The sequence below is a fragment of the Heliconius melpomene genome, chromosome 17 (genome assembly GCF_056956725.1).
Source record: "Heliconius melpomene rosina isolate 202511_hmr_F chromosome 17, ASM5695672v1, whole genome shotgun sequence".
Classification (NCBI taxonomy): domain Eukaryota; kingdom Metazoa; phylum Arthropoda; class Insecta; order Lepidoptera; family Nymphalidae; genus Heliconius; species Heliconius melpomene.
Window position 1 is genome coordinate 10,710,922 of NC_140405.1, and position 21,340 is coordinate 10,732,261.

A 21,340-nucleotide genomic window follows, 5' to 3' on the forward strand; every position below is an offset into this window, starting at 1 on the left:
AGAACTTTACGTTATAACTTTTTCAATTATAATTTTTAAAATTAATATAAAGAATCTTTGAAACGAATGACGCACGAATGATTTAAAAAGAATATTGGAATAGATTTTCTTAAGCAGGTATGTAGTTTAGTACACATGTCTATTTTTATTTTGTTGTTATTTCTCTTACCCAAAGATTTTTACTTCCATTGACTATCGAAAAAATGTTTTTTTCTGATTACAATGCTACAATAGGACTAGAAAATAATCAGGAACTTCATGTAGGTAGGTACACACTTCATATTACACTGTAGGCTCTAGGCTTATTTCACCGGAAAAAAAAGAAAAAATAATTAAAAAAGTAAAAATAAAAGAAATCATATGGTTATGAATTCCATGAAAATTATTTCTAAGGTAAAAACAATAAATAAAAAATATAAAATGAAAAGTGCAGCGGAAACCGCCACTTTGTTCTTTGATTACTTTGAAAAATTCGAAAAAAATATCAACCACTACTAGATTTTATTGTCTTAGAATGATCTCGATTTCATGCAGAAAGCGGAGAAAGGAGTGTCGTAACACTGGCTTACATAAATATACAAAAAAATATATAATTGACAGTTCTAACATAACGTGTACGAATCTCATTTCTTTTATTTTAATATTCTACATTACAGTAAATGGTCAGTACAATTCAGTTATTCTAAAAACTTCGATGATCACATGGTGATGAGCCCACACTCGCGCACCACCTGCTCTGTTGACACGGGGTTTAGAAACACTGAAAATAAAATATAAATATTGAAGATTTATTATTAGTAATATTAATATTTCTAATATGACAATTTAATGGAAGGCTACTGGTGCAAATCTTGTATAAGCGGCATGTATGATCCTGTTTTATATTTTGCTTTAACTGCCAGCTGTTTTTCGATCATATTAAAAATGATATTATAAATGACGTCACAATTGTAAAGATTTTAATTAGTTTATTCATTTAACTATTACTTATTATATTCTATTAATTTCATTCTCAATTTTACCAAAAACATCAGTTTTGAACTAAAATCTATTAAGCTTTTTGATAACCACGTAACTACATTCACACAATATACGTACTTGTGTGACCTGTAAATAAGTCCTGATCGGGCAAGATGCTGGCAGCGGCGATGGCGGCCTCGTCCAAAACAATTACCTGAAATATCAAAATCACTATGAATTGGTGATTATTTTTAAAGTTAAAAGCATATAGAAGGGCAGGTAGAGGAAGCCTAGTGTTAAGATACTCCGTTTTCCACTTTCCGCCGAAATTTTCGAGGCATTTCGTGTTGCGTGCACTACATTCGAATTTTTATACGTTTTCCTAAATGTCAAACTTTCAAAAAATATATATTTTACAGCAAAAAATAAAGACTATAGTAATAATAAAAATTGTAAAAAAAACACGGTACGCCAGTACAATGACAACAGTTGTTACAAGCCTGTCAAAACATCAGTTAAAGAAAATCCATAAATCGCGATCTAGAAATGTATTTAACTACAAAATCATTATTCTGGAGGCTGTCGTAGCACAGAGGGGCAGAGTGTGGCTATAAACGCCGTGGGTTCAATGCCAACTTAGGGGAATGTTAATATCTATTTTTTTTTTAGTTTTACTTTCTAGTAAACAAAGGGCGACGTTAAGTTCCGCCACTCGTCGGACCTAAAGCTGGGAACGGAGTGTCTTAATGCTACGTTCCCTCTACTCTACGATAAAAATATGAAGCTATAAATAAAAACTAATAATCTTCCACTATTTCACAAGGAAACAGAGAGAAAATCTATTTATTATATTTATTAAAGTTTCCAAAACAACTGTAGACAAAGTTCTTAATTGACCCGGTTCGGTTAACGAAATTGGGCCGCAGTACGTACAGTTAGTTAGTTAGTTAGCAGCTTTCTTAGAATAATACTTGTTAGTGTTTGTTTAGGTGACTTGTTTTACATTTCCGCTTGTAATTCTATGGGACACAAAGTAGTTGGATGCAAAGTGAGTAAAATAATTAGTCCTTTTTAAATATTAGCGGATATTATAAAAGATTCTCGGTGTTCGCCACATAACAGGATAGGCAGATGAAACTTAGTGTTAAAACACTCTTTTCCCTTCTCATCAGCTTGTTTTCGAGATATTGCATGTTGGGTGGCGGAGCAGTAGGGGACGGAGTGTCTTGGCACTATGTTCTCTCTGCTTACTCTACTATATACAGGATACAGCGTAAGCTTAGAACAAAAACATTGATTTCAATATTAACACTGATATCTTATATATAAAAAAAATCAACATTAACACATTGAATAAAATATACAAACAAACTCCATACAAAACAGCTTATCTACCCTTTTTTATACGGAACAGACCTCACTAATATCCTAAAGGATTCTAAATCAACTTCCTCGTTTCATTATTTATCCAACACAGTGCAACTGGCGAACCTTTTTATTTATTTGCGATATGACCCCCCGAAAGAGGGTTGCCGTACGATTCTCTGGAGGAAATTCTCACGTAATATTCATTATTTTAAATTGAAGTGTTATATTATTCATATACTACATTAGTCAGGCGCCTTTATACAGTAAAACTAAAAAAAAGTATAATTATTTATATACGCCGGCACCCTTATCTTCCAAAAAATTGGAACACGCAGCACTGTTCACATAAGAAATATTATAAATAATTCCGTTAAAAATCGTAGAAAAATTGTACTAGAAAAATGAATTACAAGAGCAAAGTGCACTCTGAGGCTAATGAAAAATATGGAAGCGATTTTCATTAAATTTATATGAGACCACACTGTGAGAGCAACTCTTTCCCGGTAATATAATGGTAGTGTACGCGCATCACGTACCAACGGGCACATTTTGATAAAATTTTATTATATATATTATACTAAAAGTTAAAATTTTATAAAATGTTTTAACCATATTAATAAAATAAAAGAAGTCGAATAGCGCCGGTCAATAGTTCTTGGCTGATATTATGTGACGATTTTTTTATAATAAAAAAAACAGTTTTACTTAAGACAAAAAATCTCACACATCAAGACAAACTATTCAACGTTTTCCACTCAAATACGAGATATTCATTTGTTAGTAGCGAAACTCAACGTCGCCCTCTATGTTGTCGTTTGGAACGGACGGACAAAGGGGCGGTTTTGGATTCAATTTCCATTCAGGAGATTGAATTATTTAATATTTTCACTTTTAATTTTTTTAATATTTTCATTGAGTGAGAACGGACTGTCTTAACCGTTATCGGGAAAGAGAAAGAGGCACAGACAGACAAACAGACAATAAAGTAAGGCTATAGATAAGGGTTCCTCATCCCTTAAAAGCTACGGAACATTATAGCATGTAAGTGGATAGTATTTTATATATAAATAAATTCTATCGATATGTATGATATTGAACAGAAGCTAATGCACATCCGTTACCAACTTACAACTGGGACTACGCTGAGCTCGCGATGATGTTAAAAGGCTTTTTTTCTATTTCCACACATATATTTATGTATCTCGCTTTAAAATTTCCTTCCGCTTATCCCAGAAACATTCTATAGCGTAACCCAACACAACATTTGTCTGTTGAAATGGAAGAAACTGTCCCGAGCAGTAATCGTACACACATCTAATGCATAGAGTGAAACAATTTTCTCTGTTCTATTTTTTGTAAGCAACATGGCAGAGTTATTATTATTTTTTTATATAGAAATATTCCCTCACAAACTTTCTGTTACCATTTAGACACTTCATAATTGGCAAAACTTATTTTACATATGACTAATGGTTTATAAATTCCATACTGCACCTTTGGACATTCAAGAATTTGGCTCTCCTGAACTTCTTCAGTCTTTTCTTCTACAAACGTCTGATTTCTCAAGGGCAGCAGATCTATGGCGTTAGCTGCGAGCGACCACAGATGACCTGCACCCTGGGAGGCTCTCGCTCCTTTACGGAAATGAGGATTGATTGACAGGTTGTGCCTGACAGAGTTCTTCCAGCGGTCATCGTTCGTTTTGTAGAAGGGGAAGCGATCGCTGAAAATTAGATTGAATATTGCTATTAATTACTTTTACAGTCTCCGAATTTCCAAAAATGCTTATTATATTGCATTTTGTCACTGACATATCTTAACGCTAACGTTATGTTAACCCGACGGTTGTGGGTTCGATTCCCGCGTGGACGATGAAAGATTTCTTTTTTCATTTGTTCGCCCTTACTACAAGAGAAAAATGGAATGTCTGGTCTGTTTACGCTGTTATATCTTGCTGTATGCGTAATGCATAATCCAAAAAACCCCATTTGATATAAGTACAGCAAATATATTTTTAATTATATGGACATTATCCTATGCGAGGCTCGCTGGGATAAAATGAGTTTTTTAGTCAAAAAAAACAAAATTGTTTGCCTCCACTAGTGAAATACAAAATCTATAAATCAGAAAACCATGATCATTTCACGAGTTAATGTGTCAAGACAGTTTGTACCAGGCACGAGCCACGAGTGGGGCAGGTCGATCGCGACCACCCCAAACTGAATGCATTAGCCATATCCGGTGTAGCAGAACGCACCTGCCTTCACCTGTATTATTTTAAATTCGTTGCGCTCGAATGGTTTCGTTAATAAAAAATCATATTATGAATTTAAAGATCTAAGCTTATTTATTATACCTACATATAGAATCGGAAAAAAAAATGTTGAACATGGTACGTCGTTACTTTGAGCCTTAGTAATTATATATTTTTTTCGAAACTGTCGTAGCGCAGGGGCACAAAGGTTTTACTGTAACGCGACGGTTGTAGGTTCGATCCCCACTCGGAGAAATGATTTATTATTTATTAATATTTTAATTACTTCGCTCTGACACCAAGGCAAAAAGCCCAGCGTTGAGTTCCGCCACTCAACACGCAATGCTCAAAAAATTGGTGGAAAGTGGGGAACGGACGAAGTGTCTTATCACTAGGTTCCATCTGTTTATCCTGCTGCATGCGGGATACAGCGTGAAGCAGACTTTTTTTAGCTTTACATTGTGCTTTATATTGTTGTAATTGGGCAGCCAGAGAAAACGGAACGCAAATCGTTACGTGCTTACGGTACACCTCGTCCACTGTCATCAATCTCTTTATACATGCCCTCCGGGGAGTCCTCATGCTTTTTATTTGATCTTTCTCCAGCATCATTTATACTCTATTTTTGAAGGTAGACCGAACCGGTGAAGTCTCTCCTACCTTTCTTATCGTTAACATTTCCTTTATAAATCTTTTTTTTATAAAAATTACTTAAAAATAACATCTAATCTATTAACATACACATATATTCATCACAATCGCCGCTATCACACCTATACTCTGTGGATATGGGCTCGTTTTTAGGGCTCCGCACCTTTTTTAATAAAAAAGGAACCCTTATAAGATCACATTGTCTTCCATTGGTTCTGTCTGTATGTCAATTAATATATTCATACTTTATAATATAAAAATAAACACACTATTTCACACCTCACTAACTATATATCTATATACCTACTAGACATACACAAAATCAATTAAACATCAAAATCCGAAAATCCCCTATAAAATATGTGTATGAAAATAACATAACATCAGTCACCAGTGTGTGTACACACATTGTACATATATTGGATACACAATAATAAAGTAATAAACATTATATGGAATCAGATTAAGCGAAACAATGGGCAATGTGCGGCCGTTATTTACACTTGATTACTGATAACTAGGCAATACAGGCTACAATGTTTCGCTTATGAGAGCTATAATAAAATATTGATTACTGGTGGTCGTCCGCGGCTTCGCCTGCGTGAAATATTAAACTTAACTAACTTATCTTTAGAGAAATCCTCACTTATTCCTCCCTAATACTTCCCAAGAAATCTAGGTTAAATTTAAAAGTTCTACGTCAATTATTTGAGGCTGTTCTGTGTCGGTCAGTTAATTCTGAACCCGAGTTTTACATATCGCTTATTTAGGGTAATAATGACTTTAAGAATCAATATAAAATAAGAATAATGTATGCGGAAAAAATATTTACAAATTTTAATTCCGTCTCTTGCAGATTAAAAAAGTTTTCACGCTATATCCCTCATGTAGCAGGTTAATGTTAAGACACTCCGCTCCCCACTTTCCGCTGAATTCTGGAGGTATTTTGTGATGAGTGGCGGAACTAAATTTCGTGCTTTACCTCAACACCAGAGCGAAGAAACCAAATTATTAAATATTTCATTTTCTCCTGAGGATTGGAACCCACCACCTATCGCGTTTACAATCACCCCCTTTGGACCCTGCGCCACAACTGGCTTCGATAATCAATTTTAATACATGTAAAGGATATCTTATTTGCTTTACGCTCTGATAAGCGCAATCCCGACGATAGTGTTGATACCGTTCTGATGACTTTGTAATTGGCGTGCGGGGAGATAATTGAATGGGGGATTTACCGTTTTGTCACTCGCTTACAAATTATGTATTTAATTATTAAAATCATTGTTTAAGGAATAAATTATTGAAATTGGAGAGAAATTGGAAAGAAACCACGTAGTGTCTTATCACTAGGTTCCCGTTGCCTACTCTGATATAAGCAAGATTCATCGTGAAGCTTAAAAAATATATATTCTAATCTTATTTCAATCTTCAAACGAAGCAATTTGAAGATAATGACAGTCGATTTTGACAAAACTCTTTGCTATTATTTGTTGACGTTAATAAAATCTAGTATTACGATATCTTACCAATTAGGTAAAAGGAATACTCCTTCACCTAATTGAGTAAGATAAAAAATAACGGAAATAATTTTTAATTATTTTTTTTTATATTCGCTTTAGAAAACTAAACAAAACGATTTTGAACAGCGGAACTCGAACCCACGCCTTGTAAACCTTCCAAGCCCTCTAACTATACGTTCTTATCAAGCTAAATAGAAGAACCTAAAAAAAACAAAATAGAAGTAAAACCATTACCAAGAAAAATAACACAAAAAAATACATACAACGTAAAAAGACTCACATATTATTATAACATAACAATTCTAAATAATACCCATTCCTTATATTATACACAGAGGTTCCTTACAAAATACCCGGGCACAACAAACGGGCAATTACTTACCATTAAAAAGGGAACCCAGTTCTATTAGAGGCAAGCTGATATTTCTTATTTCCGAGAGAAATTATTATGCATCAAAGTAAGATAGCGTGGAACGAGACAATACTACTTAGAGACGAGGCTTAGTTATTTTTCTTATATTGTTCTAAAAGTATGGCAGTTTTCATTTTATTTTAATATTTTATTCTTTGGCCTAATAGGTCGCGGTGCATAAGATGCGGATGATGCTTATCTGACAGTTAACAGGATCGGTCGTGGGTTCGATTTTTACTTGGGATAAAGATTAGCTTTCACCTGCGGCTTAGCGCTCCTGGTGAATTGGAAATAACTAAAGCCCGACTTTCACGGGGAAGAAGAAATGACCGGGTAATGGTTAGGTGGAACGAACACCTTTTAAATAAAATAGGTTTCTTGATATAACCATGCCATTGCCATGCGTGAAAAAGCGTGAAGCTAAAAAAATATGGATTTTTAACTTCATTAAGCATAATATGCTTACAATACAAGTATACGAGTATACTAGCAAAAACTCTATATCTATTGAAGTGCACACAAAAAAAAATATTTTCTTATTCTATGCTACTCTCAATGTCCTACAAAATCTTACTTCTCGCCTTCTCTATTGTTTTAATAGTTAATGACTACTATCACCTAAATTTACTAAACTATGGCACTATTGACAATACCCTTATACAGGAATCGAATATGCAATCTCACGCTACCCACCACCACTACCCTAACAGGCAAGACAAAAGAAACTAGAACAAAAACAGCCTATTTCCAGAACCGCATAATAACAAGAAAATGTACGAGTTTGAACACAAATTCTGTCACAAAAGGAACAAAGGCGGGGCCGAACAACGCGGCTAATGTAATATTACGATTCGCTTTGTAAATATAATTCGATATAAGCGATGACATGGTTACTTTTCTTCATGGAGAAAAGACTGCAAGAACTGGCAATAGGGGCTCAGGTGAGAGTTTTCTCATACAGTTTTGTTGCATTCGATTCCTACAAGGCGTAGTGTTTATATTTGTAATGAGCATATTAAATTAAAATTTAACGTAGAAATTTCTCTGCCTTCTAAATTATATGTTGGGAAAGCGTAAAGCCATAAAAAAATAGGTAAGATATAGTTATAAGTCTATAAGATATAGTTTGTTAGGTCCAACGCGCTCACATCAGGACCTGAAAGTTTAAATTTAAAATCTTTTTTTGCTCGAAAGTCCATACATTAGGGCGCTTAGTATGTATCAAATAATATACACAACTTTTAGCTATTTTCATTTGAAAAGACCAGTTACTCTGTATATATAAAAGGACTTGTCCTCACTGACTGAGGTAAGACGCACGCACAGCCGTAACCGCTGATAGTAGAAACGTGAAATTTGGACAGATGTTTACTTTCGTGATCTGAACATCCACTAAGAAGGGATTTTGAAAAATTTTAACCCTAAAGGGGTGAAATAGGGGTTCAAAGTTTGTATGGAAAAAAAATTAAATCGGCACCGATTTTTATAAAATTTGAAATTTAGATTTTTAAAAGTATTTAATTGAACACGTGTTTCATCGTTTTCTAGAATTCTTCCCCTAAGGGTGCAAATAAGGGGTTGAAAGTTTGTATGGAAAAATTCTTAAATCGCCACCGATTTTTATGAAATTTGAAATTTAGACTCTTAAAAATATTTCATTGAACACATGTTTCATGGGATATTAGAATTGACCCCTAAATACGCAAGCGAAGCTGCGCGCGTCCGCTAGTAAAATATAAAGAAAGAAATATTGCTTATATAATCTATTATAGTACAACATATATAATCTCAACTTGTTTCACCCACCAGCTGTGCTATATTTAAAATTATAGTAGGCTAATTTTTATCTCGATAAGTTATTCCGCCGGTACATTTCCCCGGGGCGAGGTAAAAGTGTCAACGTGAGCGCAACACAGTATGAAAACGAAATACAAATAATAAATCATTCCTATACAGTCGCGGCCAATGAATAGCTGGTAAATACATGTAGAGTTTTATATAAGCACTTTCCGCTTCACGTTGTATCCCTCATGTAGCAGGGTACGCAGAGGAAGTCTAATGTCAAGACACTTCGCTTTCTACTTCCCGCCTTCTGGAAGCACTGCGTGTTGAGTGGGAAAGCGAAAGAGAGAAAAAATAATAATATTAAATATTTCATTTCCACGACTAGACTTCATTCCCCATTTTTCGCCTAATTTTCGTCTGGAGTTACGAAACTCACCGTTGCGCTTTGTCTTATTAGTAGGGCGAGGAAAATTAATATAATTAATTCTCCCTAATGGGTATCAAACTCACAACCATCGCGATTAGAGCCAGACGCTGTGCCACTCCGCCACGACGGTGTTCAAAGGCTATAGTTATTCGATTTGAATATATAAAATTAAGTATGTTATAACATAACACAATATTAACTGCAATATGACAAATATAGCGGTACTTTGGTCATATTTTATTCTCTTTCCTTCACGAGATGCCATTCATCATGTTAAAGGCAACGTACAGTCGAGGCAAGTTGAAGCCGGCGAAGAATTTAAGTTACAAACCTATTTTATTAGCTGCACTCGCTCTACTATACTGCAATGCAGAAAAACTGACAAAAAACTGATTGCGCGATCTACCAAACGTCAATTGTCATCACAAGAATTTAGCAATACGCAATACGATTTTTATATAAATGTATGTAAATATATATAAAATTAATAAAAAAACTTACGATATCCACTGGTATATAGCAGAAACAGTCAATTCCCCATTTTCTCTTAATGCTCTTTCTATTAATTCTGGATATGTATACGGTGGTTTCTTTGGACAACCTTCATCTCTTGGTTTAAGTTCTTCTTTGATGTCTTCTGGCACTTTGACGTTGACGAAATCGTCCAACCTAAAATTGAGGAGCCAGGTTAAGCTGGCGCAATCGTTGTCTTCATAATTTTTTGATTTTCGTCTCCTTGATTTACTTTTGTCATGTACTGTCCTGGTTGCCATGTTTGACGGACTGAGCCGACTAAACTGGGGTTTGCTATTCGAACGCGATGGTGCCAGGCGCCGCTATCTCCGTACTGATATTAACATATACCACCTCTGTAGTTTGGTTCTTAGTGGAGAATTGTTTTTACTTTTGTTAGTGAAGAATATTTTTTAAATTCCTCTTTATAATTGTTTCTTATATGAAAAATTGTAATTTAATTCGTAATAAGTTAAATTTTTTGTCCTATTCCTTCAATACTGTGAAATTGACAATTATAAGTTTTTAATTTTTTGACATGTCATTATTTTGGTATTAGAACACATTGTTTAAAAAGTTTGCATAAGTAAAAAAAACTTAATTATTTCTTTATATATGAAGTTAAAAGAAGAATTTTTGGCAATTCACTTACAATCTTTAAATGTCTATATGTTTTAAGAAACCGGGTATAAAAATTTGGTTTTAGGGTTCCATATTTCAATAGGGAAAATAAGAAACTCGTATAGGATCACTTTTTGCCCGTCTGTCAAGTACATTTATCTCGAAATCGCATGGAGCTATCAAGCTGAAATTAATATCAAATATTTAAGTATACGATCCCTTGGAGTGCAGAACAAATTAAGCTTATAAGTAATTACAATCAAAACATACGTCAATGTATTTATGCATCGTTATTGCTTCATTTTGCATAAAATTCTCAACCTAATAAAAATCTATAAGGTACTTTCGTACACTACTTTTCTAAGGTACTACGATCACGAAATTTGGCATTAAATAAGTATTTATAATATAAATAGAGAAATAGATGCGAAAAGTAATAATTCGTCAGTACCGATTCAAAAAAGTGCGCCATAGGGAATCTTAAGTCTTTCAACTATATTCGCCTAAACGAAACCTATAGGATAATACCTGTACTTCCCGTCTTCCTGTTCACGTGAGTCAATTACCTGATATATTTGACATAATTATTATTCATTAATATTAAAATATTCGCCATGTTAGAAACTTAAACAAAAACCTTTTTAGAAAACATTAAAATAAGAATGTAATTTTCTAATTGCGCATCTTGGAAACAGTCCAAGTGTACAGACATACGTAAAGAATAAAATAAGAATTTCGACGAAACTAACTAACTTAATGGTCATAGCTAAGGGCTCAAAACCCGATACATAAAAAAAATATATGAACATATAAAAAAAACCATTTTTCTTTCCTCTACATAGAATAAAACTTTTTTAAAATATATATGAAAAAAAAAACAATTTTTCCACACAATATGAAAATTAAATCGATGCACATATCGATTAAACAGTATCGATATTACATATTTATGCAGTCATAAAATCATATTGCTATGAACGTGTTCGCGCGTCCCGCATAAAACAGCCATACAGTATTTATCGTGGAAATCCGCGGGATCCCTATCGGAGCTGCAAATTGAAAAAGTAATTGAATTTAACAGTACTCTAAATCCGCGGGCAAGGCCGTTGTGACCATTCGTTTTGGAGAGCTGATAGGTTTATTTAATAACTTGTGTTTGTTTATAATGCTTTTTGCTTTTTTGTTTTGCTTTAGGCTTTAAGCGGAGAGTTCTGTCACTCAACACAGAATATCTCGAAGAATGCTCGGAAATTGGAAAACTCAGGGTCTTCTAAATGGGTGCGCCCTGCCTACCGCCCTGCCTAAGCGAGAGAAGCGTGAAGTTTCTTTAGACTCTACTCTTGTGAACAGAAACTATAATAGCTCGACCAGTCGAGTTTGCCAAGAGATAGGCGTTTTGAAATTTCATTCGAGAAGAATATAATCAAAAATAATAAAAAAACTAAAATCGAATCTGTAGCCATCTACAGCTAATTTCAAGGTAGCCACGACTCGTTTATATTATAGCGAATTCTATATTCGGATTGCCATACTTTAGTTACCAGAGTTATTAATTAGATCGAGGGAATGATTTATTCATTGTTTTAAGCTTATTGTTTTAATTTTTAAGCCCAAAACACTGACAGAAAGACATTCTTCTTGACATATTTCGAACCCAAACATACAATCGTCATAAATATTATGTATGTAGATAGATATTTTTGCACTGTACCACACTGTCCATAAATAAATAACTTACTTATTTTTTCCGAATATTACAGAGTTCAATCAAAAAAAATTGATGAAAAAAAAATAGATTTACCCTTCAGCTTTCTAACATGACAGATTGATTTTAGTTTTGATTGAACTCGTCAGCTAAGTAGATTAAAAGTTAAATTTCATATGTACTATGTTTTAGACTTCATAGGCCTTGTCCTTTTTTGTCTAAAAGTTTCATATTAATCTGTATTAAATAATGTAAAAGCAAGTAATAAAATATGAAGAAACATTTTATTGTACCTATTCTTTTTTAGGCTTGCGCTTTATCCCGCTCAAAGCGAGCAAAGGCAAAGGGAACCTAGTGTTAAAACACTCTGTTTCTAGAAATCAATTGTATTGGTCTAAAATACTCCATTCTCAAAGCATTGAAGTGTTGAGTGGAGGAACTTAACGCCGCCATTTGTCTTTACAAGTTCTCTTTTAACTTGTAAGGAAATTTATATTTAAACTAGCTTTTACATGAGACTTCACTCCCTCCCACTCAATTAAGTTGAGTTGACACTTCCTTGATAAACGGACTATCCAACATAAAACACATGCTTAATTCAAACCAGTAGTTTCTGAGATTAGCGCGTACAAACAAACACACGAATCGGCTTTACTATATACTAGGTATAGCTCATATACTCAATAATCTCAGGTAAATCTCACAATAACACATATCTAAATACCACCACGTAACCAAAGTATCCAAAGCAAACACAATATATGTCTATAAGGACTATTCAAACGCATCGGCAGGAATCCAAACATCGGCTGTCGTTGTTTTCCTAAATAACCATTTCCACCCAAATATATTTGCCGAGCTCTCGTACCACTGGTTTGTGCCGTTTGATTTTCAATTGTACTTCCGATGTATGGTGCATGGATAGGAAAATAATAGCTTTCTATTATATTATTACATATATTTTTTTTCATATTTTTAGGGTTCCGTAGTTCAAACGGTAAAAATGAAAGCCTTATAGAATCGCTTTGTTGCCTGTTTATCTATCTTGTCTATCGGTCTGTCAAGACCATTTATTTAGCTTAAATTGATATGGTCCCTTGAAGTACAGAAAAATGAAGTTTCTAATTCAAAATTCAATGCAATCCAAAATATGAGCCGTATGTATCAATTTCGCTACAGTTTGTATGAAATTCGGCGCGTAATCAAAACCTATTTTTATGAAATTTGAAAGAGAAAAATGTTAGACATGCCATAGAAAATAAATTAAAAACATATATTTGTTCATTTCATACAAAATGAGTGCATATATCACATCTTGACGCGTTAGGAGAATTGAAGTATTTTTAATTCCTTTAAAAAAATAGTAACAGAGTGTTCTAACACTAGTTTTTCGCGTGATACAGCGTGAAATTAAAAAAGGTCAACAAATAGCTCTCTAGTAATAATTATGACATGCGTTGAACAAAAACGCTTACAAATGCAATAAAACTTCCGAACTGTTCCATTCATCGCGACGATGAATCCGCAAATTGTAAATAATTGAATGTAGTGTGAGAATAAATTGTCATTTTCAATTTAATTGGAAACTTTTAGAAATCAATTGCATTGGTGTGCTGTTTCAATGCGATGCTCGAATAAAATTGGATTTTGTATTATTTTGCTCGAGCCCAGGTTTCGTTAGATTGTGGCTAAATAACTCAAAGTTTTTTTATTTGATTCGTGCTGTAGGGTAGTAGTGATGTATTGTAGGGTAGTTAAAGATAACCTTTTTTAAGACATTCAGTTGTCCATCAAGTTTGACGACATGTTTCTAACTTTCTATTAATTGTTGGTTCAAATTGGGAGTGGGAGTAATATTGTCGCTATATTATCTCTAAGATATGGAGACATCTGACTGACAGATAACACACAGAAAAACCACTGTACTTTAAAAGTTGAAATTTACATCTTAAAGTCTACGCGAACTAAGGCAAAGGGAACCTAGTGTTAAGATACTCCGTTCTCCATTTTATGCGAATTTCGGAGGCATTTCGTGTCGAATGGTGGAATTCAATGCCGCGTTTTACCTCTACACCAGAGCGAAGAAATGGAAATATAAATTTTAAAAAATCATTTTCTCGAGTGAGTATCGAACCCACAACCAGTTGCTTTACAGTCGTGCCCCTGCGCTACAATTGGCCTCAAACTTCCTGACTGACTTCCTTCATAGATTTCCTAAACTAGCATAGGACTTAGTAATTTGACCTTTCTCTAGAAAAGTATAAATTATGATTCCGAAAACACAACTTCTATGTACAGTAGGAGTTTACGAGACATTAATCTATATATATAAAAGGACTTGTCCTCACTGACTGAGGTAAGACGCACGCACAGCCGTAACCGCTGATGGTAGAAACGTTAAATTTGGACAAAAGTTTACTTTCATAATCTGGACATCCACTAAGAAGGGATTTTGAAAAATTATAACCCTAAAGAGGTGAAATAGGGGTTCAAAGTTTGTATGGAAAAAAATTTAAATCGGCACCGATTTTTATAAAATTTGAATTTTAGATTTTTAAAAGTATTTAATTGAATACGTGTTTCATCGTTTTCTAGAATTCTCTCCCTAAGGGTGCAAATAAGGGGTTGAAAGTTTGTGTAGGTTTTTTTTAAATCGTCACTGATTTTTATAAAATTTGATATTTAGACTCTTAAAAATATTTCATTGAACACATGTTTCATGGGTTATTAGAATTCACCCTTAAATACGCAAGCGAAGCAGCGCGCGTCCGCTAGTAATATATAAACAGAATTTATTGCGTCCATAAAATACAATGAAATGTACTAACATTCACTTATATTAGATTTCGCAGACCAAAACCCAAATATAGAGTAGTCTAATTATGTAATTTAGCCTTACCTTAAGTATATATATTAGTGCCGAAGTGCGTTTGTTGATCTTCCTAAATATGGCATGGAGGACTAATATATGAATATGAATTTAAATTATAATTAAATTATTCTCATTGTCCTATTCTGGTTGATATACGGCGTTGAGTTTCGCCATTCAGGTCTCGAAAAGGAAAGGTTATAGAAAGAAACCTGTAACCCTAGAATTAAGACAATTCCGTTCACCACTTTTCGCTGGATTCTGAAGGCTTGCGTGTTGGTACAACCCCACGCTTTGCCTCTTTACCAGAACAATGAAAATATTAAATACTAGCGGCCCGGTCGCGGTTTCACCCGCGTGTACTATGTTATTATTAATTTCTGTCTCCATGGCTACGTCCTAGTGACGTCTATGCAAAATTTGAGACTCCTAGCATTTGTAGAAACGAAGTTTCATACAAACTTTCTACCCCAAAAACAACCCCTTAACAGTCGAATATTGCAAATTCCCGTCTTAGCGAGCACCTACGTCCTATAAGTAACTCCTATGCAAAATTTGAGATTCCTAGCACTCGTAGTTTCTGAGATTTCGTAATGAGTGAGTGACCTTTCGATTTTATATATATAGATAGATAGATTTAATTAATTTCTCTCGAGTTGGAATTGAACCTGTTGCATTTACAGTCTCAGTCTTTTGCCCCTGCGCCACGAGTTACCTGTAAATAATAATCATTTTACATATAAATAAATAGTATAAACTAAACTTATTTTCCACACCTACGATTGGTCTATACAAGAGGCGATGGGACGATTAGATTCAAGTGGCGGTAGATACCAGGCATCCATTAGAAACAGATAGCTGTGCATTAACCTAACAGTAACTGGTTTTCAGATTTAATAATTACATTTCAACTGAAAATTTCTTTAAATAGTTATTTCAGGCTAATTAGTGTATATAGGATCGTGGGTTCGAATCTAAATAGGGGGAATGCTCAGAATGCAGAACGGAGAGATAACTTACTAGGAATATTCGTAACATTATCTTAGCAAGTGATAAAGCTATTTTTAATAAATTTAGTACGGCCTGTTATAGTTTAATGATATTTTAAACCTCATAAAATAAAATATTGTTGTAATACCATAAGGCTTCACAAACTTAATCTTAAAAATAATATGAAGAATAATCTACTAATTCATCGTGCACATTTGAAAAAAATAAAATTAAAATACCTTAGACGGATTTAGAGATGGATTTAAAAAAAAAAAAAAAATATTAATAATTTCACTTATTATTTTTTAATTTTCTTTACTAATAATTAATATATTATTTTCTTCAATTTAATTTTCGATTAAATTTTTGCATATAATTTTTTATTTTTTATTATTTCATTTAGCATTAAGTTCTAACACTTAAAATCCAAAAAAATAAATTCATACATAAAAATAAGAAAAAATATGAACCTACGATATTGCATATACTCGTATAATTTACCATACGTCCCTTCCACACAAGCACAGACAGTTAAGTGCATTCTGCATCTTACATTAGATCGTAATTGAATCTCTGATAGCCGGGAACTGCTCACGCCTATTCCACAAATGAAATGACTAACGAATATGATATCGACAGCCACTATTGAATTAGAGAACACTCAGGGTATTCTAGCTGTGCTGGAATAGACCTGAGAACCGTAGTGTATAATAAATAGTATGAAAATTAAATTTCTGTTGTTATATTTTTTTTTAATAATAGAATTGTATATAATAGAATTCTGTATATGGAGAATATATGAGAAAAGCTATTATTAGAGGCTTTTGAAATATAATGAGACAAGGTGTGGCTCAGGGACACAAAGTGTGCTGCAAAATCGACTAGTTGTGAGTTCGATCCCCACTCAAACAAAGGAAATACTTATATTTTCATTTCTTCTTCTGCCTACCCTTCTATAGAAAAAAGTCTATAATGACCAAGAGTAATTAATTTATTTTACATAATAAGTACTCCGAATATAATTGTTCCCTAATATTATATCTATAAGGCCAAAGTTAATTAGATGACTTAACTTTATATTTCCTAAGAAAAATAAATCTTATTTTACAAATTAGACGAAGTGAACCTACAGACTTAAATTACACATACGAGTATAATGAAAAATCCGGTTAAAACCATTTTTAACTGCTATAAACCGGTTCCAACTGGAAACGTTTTCGATGTAAGAGTAACACATACGTACAAACATACATATAAGTCTTGTTTTATCCAAATCTCTTTGGATTCACACTTTTCAACCGAGTGGGAGCCGCCGTAGTCTACTTCCGGTGGAGGTTCCGGATTGAAACGTGAGTGCGGCTCTGGATGACGATACATATACAAGTATGTTTTACGGGAATTCTGTACTGTATTTTATATAGATTTGTGCACTGGTTGAATAAAATAGTATTCTTATATATATTTTATGGCAAAAATAAAATTTGTTGACGTCCTACAATATTAAGTTAGGGACGCACAAAAATAAAGTTTAATGACGCTTTCGAATAGCAAAATTTTGAACCACTCTATACGGGTTAAAAATAAGTAGTTGAAAATAATCTCTTAAATCACCTGTTCCTATCAGTAAGTCTATCGCCATGTATACCATCTTTCATCTGTAGTTTCCCCCCGTGGCTATATGGAAATAAGTAAATATTTTGTATAACACATGGCACATTTTAAATGTCCAATAGCCTCTGATACCTCCAGAACAAGCTGTCTTAACACTAGGTTCTCAGGCTTCCTGAAGCTACGAAAAAAAGCCAAATCTGACAGCAACAGCGGTTACAGTGGCTTACATCAAAACTATAAATGTGATGCTATATCCTTTATATGCTATATCCGTTAAAAAGATTTTTTCTGAAATTTTTCTTTGGCTAGCTGTAGGTACACAAACGGAGGAGAGGCGTGAGTGACGGCTGGACAGACTCGCCGATGCCATCCATCTTCCTAAAGGTGTTTAATAATACATTTTCGTTACTACTGTTTTTACTATTTTTTTTTGTATATATTTTGTTAACTTCTGACGTCTCTTGTATTTTATGGAGTTGACGGAGAGAGACGGATTTTTTACTTAGTAAAAAATATACGTTCAGTTATGAAAAATAAAAAAGGAATATGTGGCGGATGACTTATTCAAATTACATTTTGTTTAAGAATGGAAAATCTATATGTCGAATGGAAATTTGGTCCACTGAATATAAAATTAAGTCCCACTGGGGGAATAAAATATATAATATTTTAATTCTTCGCTCTGGTAAACAGGCAACGCCTCAAGAATTTGACTGAAAATGAGGAACGGAAGTGTATAGATGAGGAACTCAGTGACTTAACACTAGGTTCCCTCTACCTACTCTGCCATATGCCAGATACCAGAGTGAAAAAACGGATAAAATAATCAGGACATTGAGCTCCACCACTAAACAAACATTAGGTAACATAGAAGTGTTTTAACACTACTAGGATATCTTCAACTATCTTGCTATAGGAAAGAGCTTGAAGCTGCAAAGTCAACGTTTTATAATTAAACATAACATATAAGTCTTAAGAGCAATACTAATAATAATTTACATACAAAACCAAACGACACTGTCCCTATCATGTTAAACAAAATAACACTAAAACCGAAGTTATCTACCGTGTTGGAATATCACTGTGTAATGATCCAGAAATATGGGCTTCGGGCGTGCAGATTCAGCAGTTGGCTGACCTAAGCGGAATGCTCCACGTTCAGAAGGGTTCAAACGGTTATGGTGGAGGCCTGTATTAGTCCCTATAGTGAAGTAACTGGTTGTAAAACTATATGCTGTTTGTGTAGTTTTTTTTTTTTCACGCTGTATCCCGTATGTAAGCTTTGGAAAAGAGTGTTAAAATATTTTGCTTATCTATATATATAAAATCGAAAGGTCACTCACTCATCACGCAATCTCAGAAACTACATGTGCTAGGAAACTGAAATTTTGCATAGGAGTTACTTATAGGACGTAGGTGGTCGCTAAGACGGCAATTTGAAATATTCGACTTCTAAAGGGTTGTTTTTGGGGTTGAAAGTTGGTATGAAACTTCGTTACTACAAATGCTAGGAGTCTCAAATTTTGCATGGACGTCACTTATAGGACGTAGGTATTCATGGAGATAGAAATTAATAATAACATGGTTCACGCAGGCGAAAAACATACAAAAAAACTCTTCTCTTTACAACACTAGTGTAGACACTGCAATTGACATCGCAAAGTGTCCTTTGATGCTAGCGTTGTACTTCTGCAGGTCTTTTGTTTCATGAACAAATTCTTAAAACGGTCTCTTGAGGACTGTAAATAGTTTTAGTACGAAGTGATTTTAAAATTATGTTACGTTTATAAAATTGTCAACATTAAAATTAAAAATGTATTATATTGTATTGTATTGTAATTAAAATATAATATGTAATATTTGAATAATTTTGACATCAACATGGTACGAGTGTTTAAAAAGCTGTTCTCTGCCTTCTATATAAGTGATTAAGCGTGAAACTGAAAAACAATGATGGCCAATATTCCCAACAAGCATTTAGCTTCCAAACTATCACTTACTACCATAACCGGTACTAGGCAAACAACATAAAACAATTTGTGAGCATATTCCTTGTGTTGTTATTCAAAGCCCCTATAAAGTACGGGCGTATATATTTTTTTCATGAGATGTGTACTTAGGACGGCGGAGACGGTAAAATTAGGATTTATTGTTATTGCAACTGTATGTATGTGTGAAACGTATACCGTACCCTTTGAACTGTTCTATTATTTTTATAAAATACTTCATAGGATTAAGGGCATCGTGGAGGGGTACTGTAAACGGTCGTGGGTTCGATTCCCTCTCGATGGAATGAAATATTTAATATTTTGTTTTCTTTGCTCTGATAACGATGCAAGCGCAGTTGATGTCCGCTACTCTACACGGAATGTCTCAAGAATTGAGTGGAAAGTGGGAAACGATAGTGTTTCATAGGAACGGAGTGCCTTATCAGGTTCCCAGGTTCCCTCAGCGTAAACCTAAAAACAAAACATATACATTATCCGAAACAGAATCAGTATCTACACTACGAAGCCACTCTAGAATATATTAATTTAAAATTCATCGAATTTAAACACATGCTTCTAGATCAAACAACGCCACCGATGTAAATATTCATCTCAATTAACTTAAGTTAGTTTATTCGTGTTTAATTTACTTTCCATCTTTACAAAGCCTGGAACGAAACGTTCAATTTTCGGGCAAAAGTAAATTGAAAAGTTACATATGTATGGGATTGACATAAGCGAGGTCACGTGACGTTTCAAAGAGCTGTCGTTTTTATGTTTTAAAGGCCTTTCATTGTTTGGGTTTGGGAAGTTATTTCATTTTTTTTTCAGCTTTCCGTTCTATTCAAGGTAAATAGAGAAAAAACTATGTTTAAGCAGGCTCTATCCTCCTGTATTCAAAATCCATGGTGGTCCACTTTCCACCGATTTCTCTAAGCATTGCGTGTTGAGTGGCGGAACACAACGCCGCACTTTTGCTCGTTATCAGAAATGGAAATTAAAATATTAAATATTTCATTCCGCCGAAATCGTAATCGAACCGTGGGAATCGAACCCATAGCAACCAAATTTACAATCGCTACCTTGCGCCTTTGCGCGACGAAAACAAAATATAATACACGAAATTATTATTAATCGTTCAATTTATGCAAAACTTATAGAAAATTTAATAGTAGATATCTATTATAATATTATGACAATAACTAGAAATTTCAAACAAGATAGTACCCTTAAATTAGTCTGGATAGTTCATATAGGTATCTAAAACTATTAACCAGGTGCGGTTGACATTGTACTATGTATAATAAGGTCATGTCGAGTTCATTTTCTTTTTAAATTAATTTAATATATTTTTTATTTATATTCTTATGCGAAAAAGAGGTCGTTGTGGCGCAGGGGCACAAGAGTGTAACGGTAACGCAACAGTTGTGGGTTCGATGCCCACTCGGGGGTGGTCAATTCATGAATTCATTGAATTCATTTCTTCGCCCTGGTACCAAGCGGCTCCCTTCTCGGCAAACATGAAGAGCGTCACTCAATGTAGACTGGTAGTTCCTGAGATTTGTGCGTCTTCTCTCTGTATAAATAAATATTTCAGTCCGAAAAGTCTGAAAAGTAAATATTTCAGTATGAAAAGTCTGAAAAGTAAATATTTCAGTCTGAA

At 33.9% G+C, this 21,340-nt stretch overlaps 1 protein-coding gene across 1 annotated transcript; it reads right to left on the reverse strand.

Annotated features, from left to right (window-relative positions):
• Window positions 1-10,251, reverse strand: LOC146530243 (hepatocyte nuclear factor 3-beta-like). Its single transcript, XM_085200590.1, has 4 exons — window positions 9,882-10,251; window positions 3,823-4,051; window positions 1,099-1,174; window positions 1-760 (listed from the first exon to the last, which is right to left on the reverse strand). The coding sequence occupies exons 1-4, from the start codon at window positions 10,151-10,153 to the stop codon at window positions 699-701; spliced, it is 639 nt and encodes a 212-aa protein (XP_085056716.1). The 5' UTR covers window positions 10,154-10,251; the 3' UTR covers window positions 1-698.
• Window positions 10,252-21,340: the final 11,089 nt, after the last annotated feature.

Bases quoted from the DNA above. Each gene is read 5' to 3' on its own strand.
- LOC146530243 (XM_085200590.1), bottom strand. From the start codon at position 10,153: ATGGCAACCAGGACAGTACATGACAAAAGTAAATCAAGGAGACGAAAA. The intron at 1,175-3,822 runs GTGCAGTATGGA...TTGATATTTCAG, and splicing joins AAATTCTTGAATGTCCAAAG to GTAATTGTTTTGGACGAGGC. The intron at 761-1,098 runs GTACGTATATTG...TTTTATTTTCAG, and splicing joins CTTATTTACAGGTCACACAA to TGTTTCTAAACCCCGTGTCA.